This window comes from Perca fluviatilis, chromosome 5 (assembly GCF_010015445.1).
Source record: "Perca fluviatilis chromosome 5, GENO_Pfluv_1.0, whole genome shotgun sequence".
Classification (NCBI taxonomy): domain Eukaryota; kingdom Metazoa; phylum Chordata; class Actinopteri; order Perciformes; family Percidae; genus Perca; species Perca fluviatilis.
In genome coordinates, this window is record NC_053116.1 from 9377920 (window position 1) to 9393319 (window position 15400).

A 15400-nucleotide genomic window follows, 5' to 3' on the forward strand; every position below is an offset into this window, starting at 1 on the left:
CACAGAGAGCAGCTAATGAGGTTATTGGGCATCTGTGACGTGACATCTACATTTTGGCCTATTTGTGAGACAATGGTAACAAGGAAGCCCCGGCCATTGGGCTCTGTGTTTTCAAACTCAAAATAACAAAGCCAAGCAGCCGCTGGTGGGAGGCTGTGCTCTCATGGAAATGAGCAACTGAACCAACAATGTAGCGCCTAATCTCTTCAGAGAGAGGAATCAGTTACACAGCAGTATGCACCCCTCAATGCTTTTCATTAGAGTCAGCGTGCTATTGAAACAGTCCCTCCACCCCACCCCACCCCTGACTCACACGCAAACACACAGACACACACAACCATCGTGTGTAGCCACAGGCCTTACTCATACATGCACTAGATACAAGGTAGCCCCCCCAACAACAGAAGGGTTGAAGTAAGTGGGGCAGAGGGTGGTATGGGGGTGCGAGGCCTCAAAGCATCGGATTAGAGTTAATGTGCCCTCCCTGGGTTATAATCTCTTCAGAGGGGGACTTTGTTTGAGGGGCTTGAGGGCAGTAAGATAAGTATCTATTACAGAAACTCCCTCTTATCCCCCAAACATCCTCGCTTCAAAAATGAAGCACAAAAACACTCGCCTCTGTTCCCCTCTGTGTCGTCTGATATCCAAGACCCAAAAGCAAGTGCTGCCCTTTTCAGCTAATCAGGAATTAAGGTCTAAAGCCGTATGGCGAGCTAGCAGGCCCCATATTTACTCCATCTGTAGCCCACAAAGTCAGGTAGTTAAAGTAAGATCAAAGGCAGCTTAAAATAGGGTTATTGTATTGAAAGGAAGAAAGAAAAGGGGGGGGGGGAGCATTATCACAAGTTGTTCTTCTTCCCTGCTTTGTATAAGGAGAAACTCTGTGTGTGAGCAGCCGAGTCACTCGGAGCAGAGATTGGAGTTTGATGTAGTAGAAACACAATGACTTTCAACTGTGTTCCCAGTGAACAATGCAGGTGCAAAAGAAACTGCGTGAATGAGGAATAAAACACAGCTATATACAGTTTGATATAAAATACAGTTTAATACCAAAATATCTTCATTATATATACATATTGTGCAACAGTAACGGAGGCAAGTTTTTCACTTTGAGATTATACAATTAGCTTGAGCGTTAACTTCAACAAATGGGACGAACTTACAAACCAATGGTTACAAAGAACATCTTTTCCAACAAATGAAAGTGATGTCTGAAGCAATCCAAAAGACCGATGGACAACGTAAATGTAGTAGTGCAAATGTCTTTTTCAAACGTTAACCTAGCACTTCAGAACTTAAATTAAAAAGAATTTAAAGGACAATCCGTCGACAATCGCTACTTTGACACAAGTTTACCAGATTATGAGTCGGATATTGTGGCAAACGTCGTGCCAACAACTGGCAAGCACAGACAAACTGCAACGCGACCGAAAATCAGCCATTATACGACAGACATTTAGAGTCTATACCGAAGGTGGCTGAGTGACAACCCCTTCCAACTGGCATTGAATCCAAACCGTGAGCTGTATTAGCGGTGGAGGTAGCGATGAAAACTCAAACCAAATGGAATGTCTCATTGGCTCAGATAAAGTAACACGCTGATGGGTTTGAATGTTTGAAGCCAATTAACACAGAACACGCGTGCCGCGAGCAAGTTCTCCCCTGATCCCACCATATTGGCCTAATGTAGGAGTTGATAAAAGATTCATTACAGAGTTCTCTGTTTGATTTGAATGGTAGAGGAAGATTGCCAGCTCTATGAATTCATGGACATTATCTAATATTGGAGAATTACAACTTTTCTGCCAACGCAATGGTTTTGTTGCATCACAATCTCGGCTGTCAACAAGACTTTCATTGCCATTCAGGACTATGCAAAAAGATGGAGAAGAGGTGGGTCAGGAAAGGAGGAGGGTTATGTATTTTTTTTTCTCCTAATTGCTGGTGGGAGGTGCATTGGGAGAGCAGGGGAGGAGCTTTAATGTTGTCCTCACCAAAGATTTATATTTTATTTAAAATTCCCCTTGCAGATTAATTGTAAATCAAAAGGATCAAATGCAAAAATAGTGAAAATTAATAAATGATTATGCCATTAACATATTAAGGTTAAATGGAAAGGTTGTGGTCCACCATGTTAAATTCTTTTTGTCATTTTTTGTTATTAATGGTGAATTGAGTTGTATCAATGATGTAATATTTTAAGATATTGTAGGGAAGGGGCTGTGCAGTTTTTTTTTTTTTTCTTTCTAAATCCAAATAAGTTATTAAAAACACTGAAGGGTCTTTGTTTAAACAGGAAGGTTCACCCCCCTCCCTACATTACTAACTTTCATACAGTGCCTTAGTTGACAGAGTAATTGTGATTTTAGAATAATGAATTCAGTAATTTTTTTTCCCACATAATGGATTACTTAATAGTGTCTCTGCAATTGTGTTATAATGCCATACTGACAGATCTAAATCAACAGCTGTGTGAAAGGTCAAAAGTCAGTCAAACAACTTGTGGTATGTTTTGGAAAATGTTCAGCATTAAGTACAAATGATAGTACAACTGATTTTTAATAGGCCAAAACATACAAACCACCAGTGTGCTCCTTTTTTAAAGGATAAGTCTGCTTCTTTTAAAGCAGAATATCTCAAACCATATTCTTTACACTGAGACACTTTTGCAGTCCTGTTGTTGTTGTTCATTTTAACTCAAAAGGCGATGACAAGCTTAAAGAATCCACGTGACTCGAGCTTATTAAGGCATTAGTGACATATAGCAACATTCATTTCAAAAAAGGCTTCAAGAAATACTTTATGGTCAGTATAAATATTGATAATACACATAAGCATCAGTGTTCAGTACTGGGATGAGCTGTGTAGGTGCATCGGCAAACGGGTGGGGGGGGGGGATTGTGTCTGTAAGCGGTGTCTATGTTTGTGTACATAACAAGTATGCACATTAACACTTCCATACATGTAGGTTTACATCATGTGTGTAACTATATATGCATGTAAGGATTAAGTGTATGTGTGAGTGTAGGAGAGCAGAAATCGTTCCCCGTGTCTGTTTATTTTAATTTTTTTTCTCAGCGGGAGAATTTTCTGGGCCTGAATGCAGGAAGGATGAGCTGATGTGACGCCGTCCTCTCCTCCTCTATCGGCGCCAGCTCCTCTGCTGAGCCCCACTTCTTCTTGGAGTGAAAGAGCGATACCAACTTTCTGTTCCTGTTCCGTTCTCTGGCCTGAGTGACTTGAAAATCTGACAGAAGAAGAAGAAAGAAGCAACCAAAGTGAAATGATTAGGAAAAACCAGATGTTGGAAATATTCAGGGTTCAGCCCAAACCTAGGGGGGTCCGGGGGCATGATACCCCGGGGAGATTATTTTTTCTTTTTTTATCCATTTACAGCAACTCATTTTTTAATCAATTTGATAATAGAATGCTTAAAATTCTGTACATCATTTGGGAAAAACATGATAGTGGTCCCCTAATACTGTATCTGAAGTCTCTTTTATATAGACCTTAGTGTTCCCCTAATACTGTATCTGAAGTCTCTTTTATATAGACCTTAGTGGTCCCCTAATACTGTATCTGAAGTCTCTTTTATATAGACCTTAGTGGTCCCCTAATACTGTATCTGAAGTCTCTTTTATATAGACCTTAGTGTTCCCCTAATACTGTATCTGAAGTCTCTTTTATATAGACTTAGTGGTCCCCTAATACTGTATCTGAAGTCTCTTTTATATAGGCCTTAGTGGTCCCCTAATACTGTATCTGAAGTCTCTTTTATATAGACCTTAGTGGTCCCCTAATACTGTATCTGAAGTCTCTTTTATATAGACCTTAGTGGTCCCCTAATACTGTATCTGAAGTCTCTTTTATATAGACCTTAGTGGTCCCCTACCCAGGGCATCGCCATTTCTAGCCACTGGGGGACCATAGGCAGGCTGGGGCAACTCATATTAATGTTAAAAAAACTCATAAAGTGAAATGTTCATGCCATGGGACCTTTAAATAACATATGTGTGGTAGGAATCTGACGTAAACAGCATTGCTAATGCTGAAACCTACTTTAGTTACAGTATAGTATGCTGGAGGAGAGTTCACAGAATGAAGCCGTGAAATCGGCTACATTTGAATCCATCCCATAATAATCTGGGTCCGTATTCATCAAGCCTCTGAGAATTACTCACAAGAACACTGCTAAGAATTGACTTAAGAGTAAAAAAAAAAACATCTTTGCTCAAAGCTGCGCTTAAAAGTTAGTTATCAAGCACTTCAGTCGTAATTTAAGTGAAGGACTATATCTTAAGTGTCAGTCTTAGAGATGATTGGCGACACTTTGCTGTGCCACAAACGGGATTTTGGATGGCGACATACAGCAGGCATGGACCAATCGTTAGATTTCCTTATTTAAGAATATTCTCAGATAAATTCACATTAAATGGTGAAATTCCTAAAAGGAGTTTACATTCAACACACATTTGACAAAGAATTTTTCAAAAAAAAATTTATGATATACACATTGGAAATGAAAGATGAACACGTTTTCCACCATGTTTTAATTACACATTTTAAACCGGTGTGCTATATGTCTATAGTCTAGATGTTATGATATTTTATTCCTGCTCTGTCGAAACGATAACGGTTTGATTAACTGCTCGTCATCAAACATTTCAAAGACATTGTTCCTCTCCTGAAAGATTTGCGGAGGTCTCTGTCTCCTCCCTGGCATCACCAGCCCCCACTGGCAACTCCCAACCACCGGAGAGACCTCTGGAGCGGTCTTAAATAACTGGGAGAGTAAGAGTGATTCTTAGCTTTAAAAAAATGTAATAACTTGCTTTTATACTTAAGTTTGAAAGTAGGAGTACATTTCATGAATTCTCAGCACTTAAGACTAAAATGGCACTTTGAGAAGCTTGATAAATACGGGCCCTGGGCTGCTCTAACTGCAATACACTTAGGAAAGCCATACACCCTCTGAATTGCCCTATGTCTCTAGTTTGTGGCTACTGAAATGGCTACTTTGGGGACTAACATCCCACATGAACACAATTGGGCTTATTGAATCCACAAGAGTCTCACTTCTCCAGTCAGACCCAATTTATGCAATTCCAAGACCGTTTAGGGACCCCAGTATGCAGAATGGATTCAAATGTACAGCCGCCCTTCAAGAGTCACTACAACCACTACCCATCGCTAATCTGTATCATGTTAATCTCAAAATAAAATAATTAATAGAGGTAAGAAGAGGCACTGGTTAGCAGATTTTGTTACCTTTTGGGCAGAGCCATGCTAGCTGTTTCCCCCTGCTTCCTGTTGTCATGCTGAGCTAAGCTAAGCTAACCAGTTGCTGGCAGGAGCTTTGTGTTCAAAACGACGGGCATGACAGTGGTATACATTTTTTTCATGGTATTGTTTGCATACCTACATGAGAGCGGTATCGATCTTCTTGTCTAACTTTCAACATAGATAAACAATAATCGTATTTCGCCAAATGCTGAACTTTTCGATAACCCTTTACTTGAAGATATCTACATAAGAGTCACATGACACATGATTCATGTGTCATGTGACTCTTATGTAGAGCTGACCAACGTACTGACAGTGAAGCTTTTTGTTTGGAAAACGAGTCACGGGCTCACGTTTGTCATGACTTAGGCACTGAGTCCAATGGTAGAGTTAGAGAAAGTCTTTGAATGTCAGCTCTTCTTTCTAAAATGTCTTTCTATCACGTGTTTTAACACCACAGTTACAAGGTGCTTCAGGGAATGGCTTACGTAGAGAAATACAACGAAAATATAAAAAGGAACAACATAAACCCACCAAAGTAATAAATTAAAACAAATTTATAAAACGTTACTTAGCATTAATACGATTTGAGAGCTATTATCCCTCAAATGAATTGCAATTCAGCAGCAAAAGTACGAGGCACTCACGCAGCTCGCTGTCTTCCTCTGGACCCTCCGGTTCTTTGATGTTCAGATAATGGCAGGCAAGATGGCCGCTGTAGTCCCTTAAATTGTCTTTGGCCCCTGATAAGAGAAAAATAAAATCTCTGAAAACGGAGACTAGTCATGGAGGGCAGGTGAGCTACTTCACTCACACCTTCCACCTAATGCTTTAAGAAACTATCCATAATCCAACGGTAAACCAAACGACCCACCGCCACTCTTAAACCGATGGACTGCACTTCTATCGTAAACTTATGTATTTGACATCAAATCGAGTTTGTGATTTCAAGGTTGATTTACTAGTTACGATGCTTACATTTTGAATCCTGTTCGGATGAGATACAAAATTAGATTTGTCATACACAACTCAAGTTCTTTAATTATGTATTTGATCTATAACTCAAAGTACAGACGGGCTTGAACAACACTTGCTATTGTGCATTAAAGGCGGTGCTATGTAGTTTTTAAATGAAAGCAGTTTTTACCATATGTCACTAGGAGCAGGTCTAGAATATGCCGATGACCATGTAACGCTGCAATGTGTAAAGGTGTGTATCCCTGCAGAACAAAAACAAAAGAGTGAAACAAAAAAAGCATGCATGAAGAAAATTAAAGGCACGTATTCTGACTGGTGATGTAACGTGACATGCAAACACACCCTCAACAGTCACGTCATTAACACATAAAAGGAGATTTAAAATGTCCTATTTTTACTTTTTGTTAAGTTCAAAAGGGATAACTGTGGCAAAGGGCTGGAAGAGTTTAGTACCTACCCCCTAGAGTTTCCCAGGCCCAAACGCAGCCAATGAAAACAGCGTGGAAGGAAAAAAAATACACAAATTAGCAAAGGTTATGGAAACATAAGATAATGATACAAACATAATTGCCTGGTAATTCGCTGAAAATTGCTTAGTTCTAGAGTTGTGCATGCTGGCACATAGACACACCGTTTTGGGAAACAATTAACGTGACATGACATGATTTATTAGCGGAGTACTTCTGCAGGCCCGCAACACGTGCTGCTGTGATACATTGGCACAGCTGGACCATTGTCCTCAGCATTACATCACTGAGGGGCGCAGAAGAAGAAACCAGCAGCCGTGTTGTTGTCCTGTTGTTACAAGTTCAAATCAAACAACCTACTGTACGTGCCCGTCACCTCCTGATGAACACCTGGGTACTCACATGCTGCAAGAAAGAAGAATACCACGAATAAATCAGTGATCAGTGTGTCAAAGAATTAAAAGGGCACTACCACACAAAGTTTACTCAGCATGGCAAGTACTACTGTTCTCAAATATTTGAACTTAAGTCTGTGATACAAACTGAGGGCATGGAGTGTGAAAATGAGAGCAATTTATCAGGCAAGCAAGGTTTAAAAAAAAAAAAGAGTACCAGTAAAACTGGAACCGTGGTTTCTAAAAGTAAGAAAACCTCATTCAAAATGGCAATTTTTAATAATGCAAATAATTGCAAATCCAGCCTTGGAACAGCGCCTTTCTGACTCCATATGTATAGATAAAGACCGTAAGTTAAAACAAAAACAATCTAATGTTGTTTATTTGCAGCCGTTAATGAACTCAATTTCCCATAAACCCTAGACCACACGTGTCAAACTCAAGGCGCGTGGGCCAAATCCGTCCCCTCGCAAATTTTTATCCTGCCCGCATATCAATTTAGGTTTACAATAAATGTTGGCCCGCCTAGTTGCGCGCCAAACCAAAAAGACAGGAAACTGTTTTTCAAACTGCAATTACGCCACACTCAAAGCAGAATTTGGCCAATTCGCTGACTTTGAGACTCAGAAATTCCCACAGAACCACAGAGTTTGCATATTCAGGCTGTGAAAGGCCTTATTTTGCTTGATTTGCTAAACTCTATGATGGCTTAGAAACGTTTTTGCTAACTTTTGTAGGGCTTTATGTGGACCAAATTGTACTTGAGAAGGCTATATGAGACACGCAATAGTACAGTCAATGATATTTGACTTTCGATTAATAAAAGCATGTCAATAAACTATAAATGTCTGGCCCTTGATGTGATTCTCATTTTCCAGTGTGACCCTTAGTGAAATTGAGTTTGACACCCCCTGCCTTAGATTATTGCGGAATAAACGCCTCAGCTCGATGAAAGAGACTAGTCCATTAGCGAGTCGATGGGTCGTAGTTGGCTCAGACAGCAGGACAGAGATGACTGAACGCTGGGAACGTTTTTAGGCAGCAGAGATTACAGCTACAAAGTTGGAAAAATGAGAATTAGAGGAGAGTGTTGTTGGTTATATGAAAGAAAACAAGTTACTGTGATGCAATTACTGTATGTGCTGCTGTGCTGGTGTAGTCTCATGGGAGCTGTAGTTTGTTTTTTGTAAGCTAACAAGTAATCGTTTAGCTTTATAAAAATCCCATAGGTTTCAATTTCTAATAACAGCCGCTGTACTGGATATAAGAGCTGCAAAGATGAATCGATTAGTTGTCAACTTTTAAATTAATCAGCAACTATTTTGATAGTCAATTAATTGGTTTGAGTTATTTTTTTTTATGAAAGAAATATAAATATTCTCCGATTCCAGCTTCTTAAATGTGAATATTTTCAAAACGAAACATTTGAGGACATCATATTGGGCTTTGGGAAACACTGATTTTTAAAATCATCGTAAAATTGAAAATAATTAAAATGCACTCACTGATTTGGTGTTGACATCAGCGCCTGCGTTAGCCACCAGAGAGGCCATGTCCTTGTTGCCATGTTTGGCAGCCCAGTGCAGAGCGGTCTGTGTGCAGTGAGAAAAGAAGAGTCATTTATAACAGGGCTGCTCGATTCTGAAGAAAAAAAATCATAATCCCAGTCATTTTGGTCAATACTGAAGTCCCGATTATTTTAATTACTAGTTGACTTTTGGAAAGATGTTGCATTTCTGAACTTAAAAAACAACAACAGTGAAACAGTTAAAGAAACTGTTGAAATACTTTTTCCCGTTGAACTTTTTGAATTCCCCTTCAAATATATAAAAATTAAACCGTATAAAAGAATTAACCCAAAATAAGATCCACTGTTCACAACCCTTTGAAAACAAGTGAAATACAAATAAAAGAAACAAAAATGACTTGGATCAAAATAAATTTGTCACAAATCTGTCAATCCGAACACAAGAATAAATAAGCGTTTACTCGCAAAACGTTATGTTAAAAATTCTCGATTGCTTGTTCTTTTTGTGATCGGTAGGAGCCAAAATCGCGATCAAAATTCAGTTAATTACACCGCCCCAAAATGCACTTATTCCTTTACAATGTACTGTACTATTGTCGGGTATGGTAATTGCTGTAGCGTCATTCCAAGTTGTCTGAGCTGAGTGGGGCAGCTTCTCATTGGCCGTGTGAGGGCCGAGGGGCCAGCTGCGCACGGAGGGGAGTGGACGGATGGAGGGATGGTGAGAAAGAGGGATGGAGAGATGGTTTCCTGCCATCTAACAGAGCCTAATTACAAAACAACACCGCACTGTGCCCACAGTTGGGGGGCCCGGCCGCCTGTCACCGGGGGGGGAAGATTGATGATGTTAGTGTGACCTGCAGAGTGGAGACCCACCCAGACATCAGCGCACTACTGTCAGCACACGTCAAGCAGGGAAACACGGGCCCCCGCGACACAACACTCAGAGATGCATACACACACACACACACACACACACACACACACACACACACACACACACACACACACACGACACACGCAAAGATACTCAAACGTGTGTGTAGATGTGAGAATAATAGACAGATGTATGTACAAGACACACTGAAAACGCATGCAAACCACATCCACCTGTCGCACTAGAACTGTGATCTCCACCGTTTTTATCCTGCACTCTTTACGCTGCGTAATTATGGGCTATCAACAGGTGAAAGCAGAGCGTAGGTGCAGATGTTGGCTAAGTTACCACATCCACTCCACTCCTTTTTTGAGTCTGACCCTGAACGCAGTGAATCAAACGGTAACCATTTCACAATTACATATTAACTGTGGATGGATGAAAACCTCATAACCTCAATCGTTGTTACGTTCGCCGAGGAGGTTATGCGTTTGGTTTGTACGGTTGGGTCACTTTGTTTGACTGGTTGTCAGCAGGATCACGGAAAAACTACTGGCCCCATTTTCATAAAACTTGGAACGGTGTAGTATGGGCAATGGGTGCAGCCGATTCGTTAACATTGTGAGATGGGGCATGGCCTTGGCAGAGGTCTGCGCTCCCCTAGCCCTTCTATTTATTTTATGTTTTTAGCTTCTCCATTGAACGATTTAAAAGACACTGAAAAGGTTGTGGAGATAGAGGTTTTGAAGTTTCAAAACAAAGTTATGTCCAACAGAATAAAAAAAAAGATAAAGATTAAAAGATTTTGGGGCATTACGTTAATTTCCGTAACATTTGAAATCTTTTTTTTTTCTACAGTTAAACAGAATCACACCTTGTTCAAATAATGTCCTTAATATAAAAATCTGTCTGTTGGTTTCTTAAACTTGTTTAAACCATCCTCAGCCTGTATCACCATTACATCTGAGTCACAGAGATAAGCATTCCGAGAAAAAAAAAAAAAGTAATCTCTGAAAATCATTATTGGTCATTAACCAAAATGTAGCGATGTTTGTATGGTGTTTTCAGAGTCCTTAAAGACTTTTCAAACCGCCTGACCAAAAAATTAAGACTTTGAACCTTCTCTCAAATTGTGCCTCTTTCAGTTAATCCAAACAAAAGATGGCATCTGGAAATAATGTCCTTGCTTTAATTTAGTCAATATGAACCAAAATGTAAACCTTTGACCATCAATGATTTTTGTCTATATCGATGTTGTATTTTCTTACAAAATAATGGGTTCATGGGCGTCTGGGTAGCTCACCTGGTAGAGCGGGCGCCCATATACAGATGTTTACTCCTCGACGCAGCGGCCGCGGGTTCGACTCCGACCTGCGGCCCTTTGCTGCATGTCATTCCCCCCTCTCTCTCCCCTTTCAAGTCTAAGCTGTCCTATACAAATAAAGGCCTAAAATGCCAATAAATAAAAAATAATGGGTTCATATTTTTCATGTGTTACACAAAATAAATGACAGCATATGTTGTTTCCGGTTACCTGGATTAGGAAATACAGTCGCACCTCAAGAAACGGGCTAAAATGTTAGTTTTTTCTTATGATGGACCGAATAATTTTTTCATCCCCGAGGTTAGAAAAGTCTTTGAGGATTCTGGAAATACCCTCCAAACAGCTGTAAGTGGTGTTCTACGACATCAGCGGGCATCCATTTAGCAGAGAAACAGATGTTTAGCTCTGTGACGTGAATGTGATAATAATACACAAGAGGCACAAACAACACACAGGTCCTTTTTTTTGACACTAATTGTGCTAACCGTGGCACTACGAGCCTGTCCAACAGCTGGCGAGAGAGAGAAAACTGTCCGCTTGTGTCCACTGAAGGGACTGAGGGAGCGATAGGTAGCGACGCCTCCTGGGTGTCGGGCGTCTGGGAGACAGATTGTGATAGATGCTGTCTGGTCGAGTATCTCCGTGTCTTTTGTCTGTCCCCCTGTCGCATCTCAAGACAGATTGGCCAAAGGGCTGTTTGACAGGCGGCTCGGCGGGTCTCCCGGTGTGCAGGAGTGATGGACGAGGCCGAACAGGATGCTGCGTCTTCCCTTCCTGCGCTTCTGTTCCTGCCCACTGGGGTGGCCATCCCCCCTCTCCCCCACCCGTCTAATCACTCAGGGACGTCCCTGTCCCTGCCACGCGCTCCCCTGTGAGGGAAGTGGTGGCCAAAGAGGGCTGCCCATCAACGGACAACACAATGGCCAGTGTTCCTGACACTTGATGTGGAGGAAAGACAGAGGGGAGTGATGGGCTAATGATGTACTTACAAACTGTGCGGCAGAGGAAGTCCGAAAGTCACAGCAGGAATGGAGGCCCACGTCCCGACGAGAAGCAGGAAGAGAGAAGAAAAAAAAAGGAAAAAGCGTGAGACTTTGGAGTGAGAGGTGTTTGCGTGAGTTGAGATCTAGGTGTCCCGACCTGTCTTCACTTTCAAGCAACTTCACGTTTTAAACCGGCCGTTTTGAAGTGCATATCTATAAATAAATAAAAACGCCTGATCCCAACAAACATTTGGTCAGAACAGGAAACACTTAAGTCCTTCCAGGATGAAGAGTAATCCCTTCAGTCCTGGTCAAACATGTGAACTAGAGCCTGGTATTTGGTACACTTAACTTCTGTTGAGCACAGTGAGGACATGACGCACTGCAGATCAAATATGATACCGCCTGACTTTAAAAGACTGATTCTCAGGAGTCCTGTGATTCTCTGTATCTCTGTACGTTATATGTGGAAATGCATCCACCTTTGCGGAACGGGGAAAGGCTGAGGGCTAAAGGGAACATCAAAGAGGCCTGAGGGGGATTTAGCACCTTCCCAGAGACACAACCAGCATTGTTCTACAATTAATCCCAGCCTGCTCTATTACTTTCAGATTATCTTTAAGTGGGTGAAGTCTTTGGGGGGGCATTAAGACTCTCCTTAATCCCCCCCCACCTCCCTAGCATCTCCGTACACTTCAATGGCGGCCGTGCTATCTTGTCCGGGTGGGGATGGCAGAGGCTTAGGGCTACTCTTAGAAGGTGGTCTGCACATGGCCACAGGACAGTGTGAGAACTGTGACACAGGGGAGGGACAACAAACATGAGCTCAAATCTCTTAAGCGCACAGGGAGACAAATAAAAGGATTTGGGTTGTCAGGGGGGCACAGGAGCTAAAAAGCTATCTTTCATAATCCTTTTGATAGTGGACCTTTTGAAATGCATGATCTGGATGTTTTAACACAGGGTTCTCAGAATACTATTAAGGGAAAGGTCTCGGCAGAATGAGCTTGTGAAAGTTATACAAGCAAAACACAGCGAGTCCGAGAGCGACGCAATCACAGATGAAAGATCAAGAAGCGCAGAGCCGAAATACTTTCATTCGACGCAAGCAGTTCCAACAGGCTACAGCAGGCGTTCAGAGTTCTAATTACACAATGATGGAACTTACCCCCTGAGAAGGATGGTCATGGTCACCGAGTCGGGAGCCACATTGTGTCAAAATGAGAAAATAAGAAGCTTTAAGTCAGACAAAAATCGTGTAACAATAAGTGACATAACTGCACCACAACATGCAACATGTGTCCTATCAAATACTCACCGAGGTGAAGTCCTGATTTGGAAAAAAAAGAGACACAAAAGCATATGTTAGTGAAATCATGTATCCAACCTCCTATATATTTGGAAAAGTGTCTTTTGTTCACTATATATTCTTGTTACATTAAAAGATGGTTACGGTTTATTACAACTTAGGTCAGTTTCGGGAACACTGCACCCACCAAAGTGATCGCTGAGAACGGGGCATCATCACTATATCGAAGTCCAACCGAATGAACTAAACTAGGAATTTAGAAGTCCCTTTTTTAGTGCATTCCTGTTTGCGTGAAGATTAGGGAAATTAGACTGATGGCTTTTTAAACAACAAACTTAACTTTCACACAGAAACAAAAACATGACTCCATATCATGTTCTTTGTATGTACTGCTGCGAGACCGAAAGCTCCTCCCTCCCTAGTAGCAATACAATCTGTATTTATTTAATCTTTAGATTGTATCACCATGAAATGATGAGCAAATTAAGTTTTATTCCTGTTGTTGAGTCACTTTAACTTCTCATCGCCGCTCCCTCTCTCTCTCATTTACTTTCTTGCACTTTTTTTTTTTTTTTAAACCAGTCGGGAAGCCGTAACTTTTGTTTTAAATGTCAATAAACATCACATGAAATTTGATACTCACACTAGAGATACTCTAACCTGACAAGCCAGACCCACATCAAGATGTTGGGTCTGGGAACTCACCATTGGCAGGGCTCAATCCGAGGGGCGGGATAAACGGTTGGTGGTCAAATTCCCTCTGCACTCACAGCCAACCAGAGCAACGCTAGTTGATAGATTAAACTTTTGCCGTATCCGGTCGGCAAAACTCTGAACACATCTGCCTTTTTTAAGAATGACTTCAGGGCCGTTCTTTGTTCTTTTCTCAAAGAAAAGCTGAACTCCAAGTCTTCCAGAGTCGCGGCCAAAGCCGATTTGAAAGACCGCTGTTCGCCAGCAGCAGCAGCCATCTTCTTTGTTTTGAAGTAGCGGGGAATTCACACGGAACCGTCGCAACTCTGCCGTCATTATGTTAAGCCCGCCCACCGACTCTATACACGATGTGATTGGCCTGACTAGAGTTTGGTTTTTCCAGCTCGCAAGCCAACGGAGAGTTGCTAGACTGACCCTGGCTGCAAATTACTATTGCAAATCACACACCTGCTAGGGTGCATCTAGATTTCTAGGCTAGAGATACTCAGTACTTCCTTAATTTGTGAATGAAGTTGAACTTGAGTTGTAAAAGTCGACCTACGAGCAGCCTGATAGTTCCTGAACCATTGGAAATACTAATCCCAGACTGTTTTGGCAGCTAGTGATGGTGAAGCTATAGTAGAGGTATTAAATTATGTTCAGCAGTTTTGCCAGATTATCTAAAACCAGTTTATTTGGAGGTTAAACTGAAAGTGAACGCACCCGACATGTCATGTCTCGTTGCACATGAAACTGAGTGTACAAGTAACTATGTGAAGTACACCAGGTTAAAGATGAGCCACGAAGTCAGTCAGTGAACTGTGACGGGAGACTCGCGAGGATCCGCTACAGTGCACCCTATGAGGTTAGGGTCACATCACGGGACAGGCTGTAGATGTGGGTTTAATAACATCGTACGAGTTTTTTATTTCAAAAAATGTTGCAATGGATACACTTAAGTAGAAATTATTAAAAAGGAAGTTTGTGAACTCAGTGCTTAATCACAACTAAATAATCCAAATTTTAGTCCAAACTAAATGGAGACAATGAGCAAAACAATGCAGCAGGTTGATTAACAAGCTTTGACTAGCATTTTCTCTTTTGCTGTCATTTTTGAAGGACAGTTTTACGTGTTTATCACTGATGACCTTCTTACAATACAAGTCGACAAGCCAGCAAGGCCACAGAGATTTAGCCTTGTGTCAGGCCATGGCTGTCCCTCAAGAGACACGGGACGACTTACGGGTAACAATTTTACAGTTCGTCCTTGTTTTTCTTCTAAATAAGTTTGGCTATCCTCGGTGTTTGTTTCAAACCGGATCGTTTTACTGCTTTTGTTTCTCGCCCCATCAGACTCTGTGATGTTGAGATCGACACATCCCCAGATGTTATTATTACAGACTGACCGCCAAAAATATAACATCCCAGGGTAATTTAGGGCGACGCTACCTTCTTGTTTGCCAGCGAGGGGTCCTGTCTGAGCAGCTGGGAGAGGTCAGGGACTCGAGCACCTGCAGCCGAGTAGATCCACTCTTTCTCTATAGGATCCAGCTATACAGAGAG

General features: G+C 41.4%; 1 protein-coding gene across 1 annotated transcript in view; it reads right to left on the reverse strand.

Annotated features, from left to right (window-relative positions):
• Positions 1-2228: 2228 nt before the first annotated feature.
• The window catches only part of LOC120558858 (ankyrin repeat domain-containing protein SOWAHC), a 28256-nt gene continuing 15084 nt past the window's right edge, over positions 2229-15400 (reverse strand). Inside the window, exons 6-14 of the mRNA XM_039800159.1 lie at positions 15287-15388; positions 13153-13165; positions 9749-9753; positions 8629-8715; positions 7131-7133; positions 6719-6721; positions 6431-6503; positions 5931-6026; positions 2229-3247 (exon numbers count right to left, since the gene is read on the reverse strand). Of these exons, the coding sequence (XP_039656093.1) occupies positions 3075-3247; positions 5931-6026; positions 6431-6503; positions 6719-6721; positions 7131-7133; positions 8629-8715; positions 9749-9753; positions 13153-13165; positions 15287-15388 (555 nt within the window). The 3' untranslated portion in view covers positions 2229-3074. The remainder of the gene's footprint in view (positions 3248-5930; positions 6027-6430; positions 6504-6718; positions 6722-7130; positions 7134-8628; positions 8716-9748; positions 9754-13152; positions 13166-15286; positions 15389-15400) is intronic.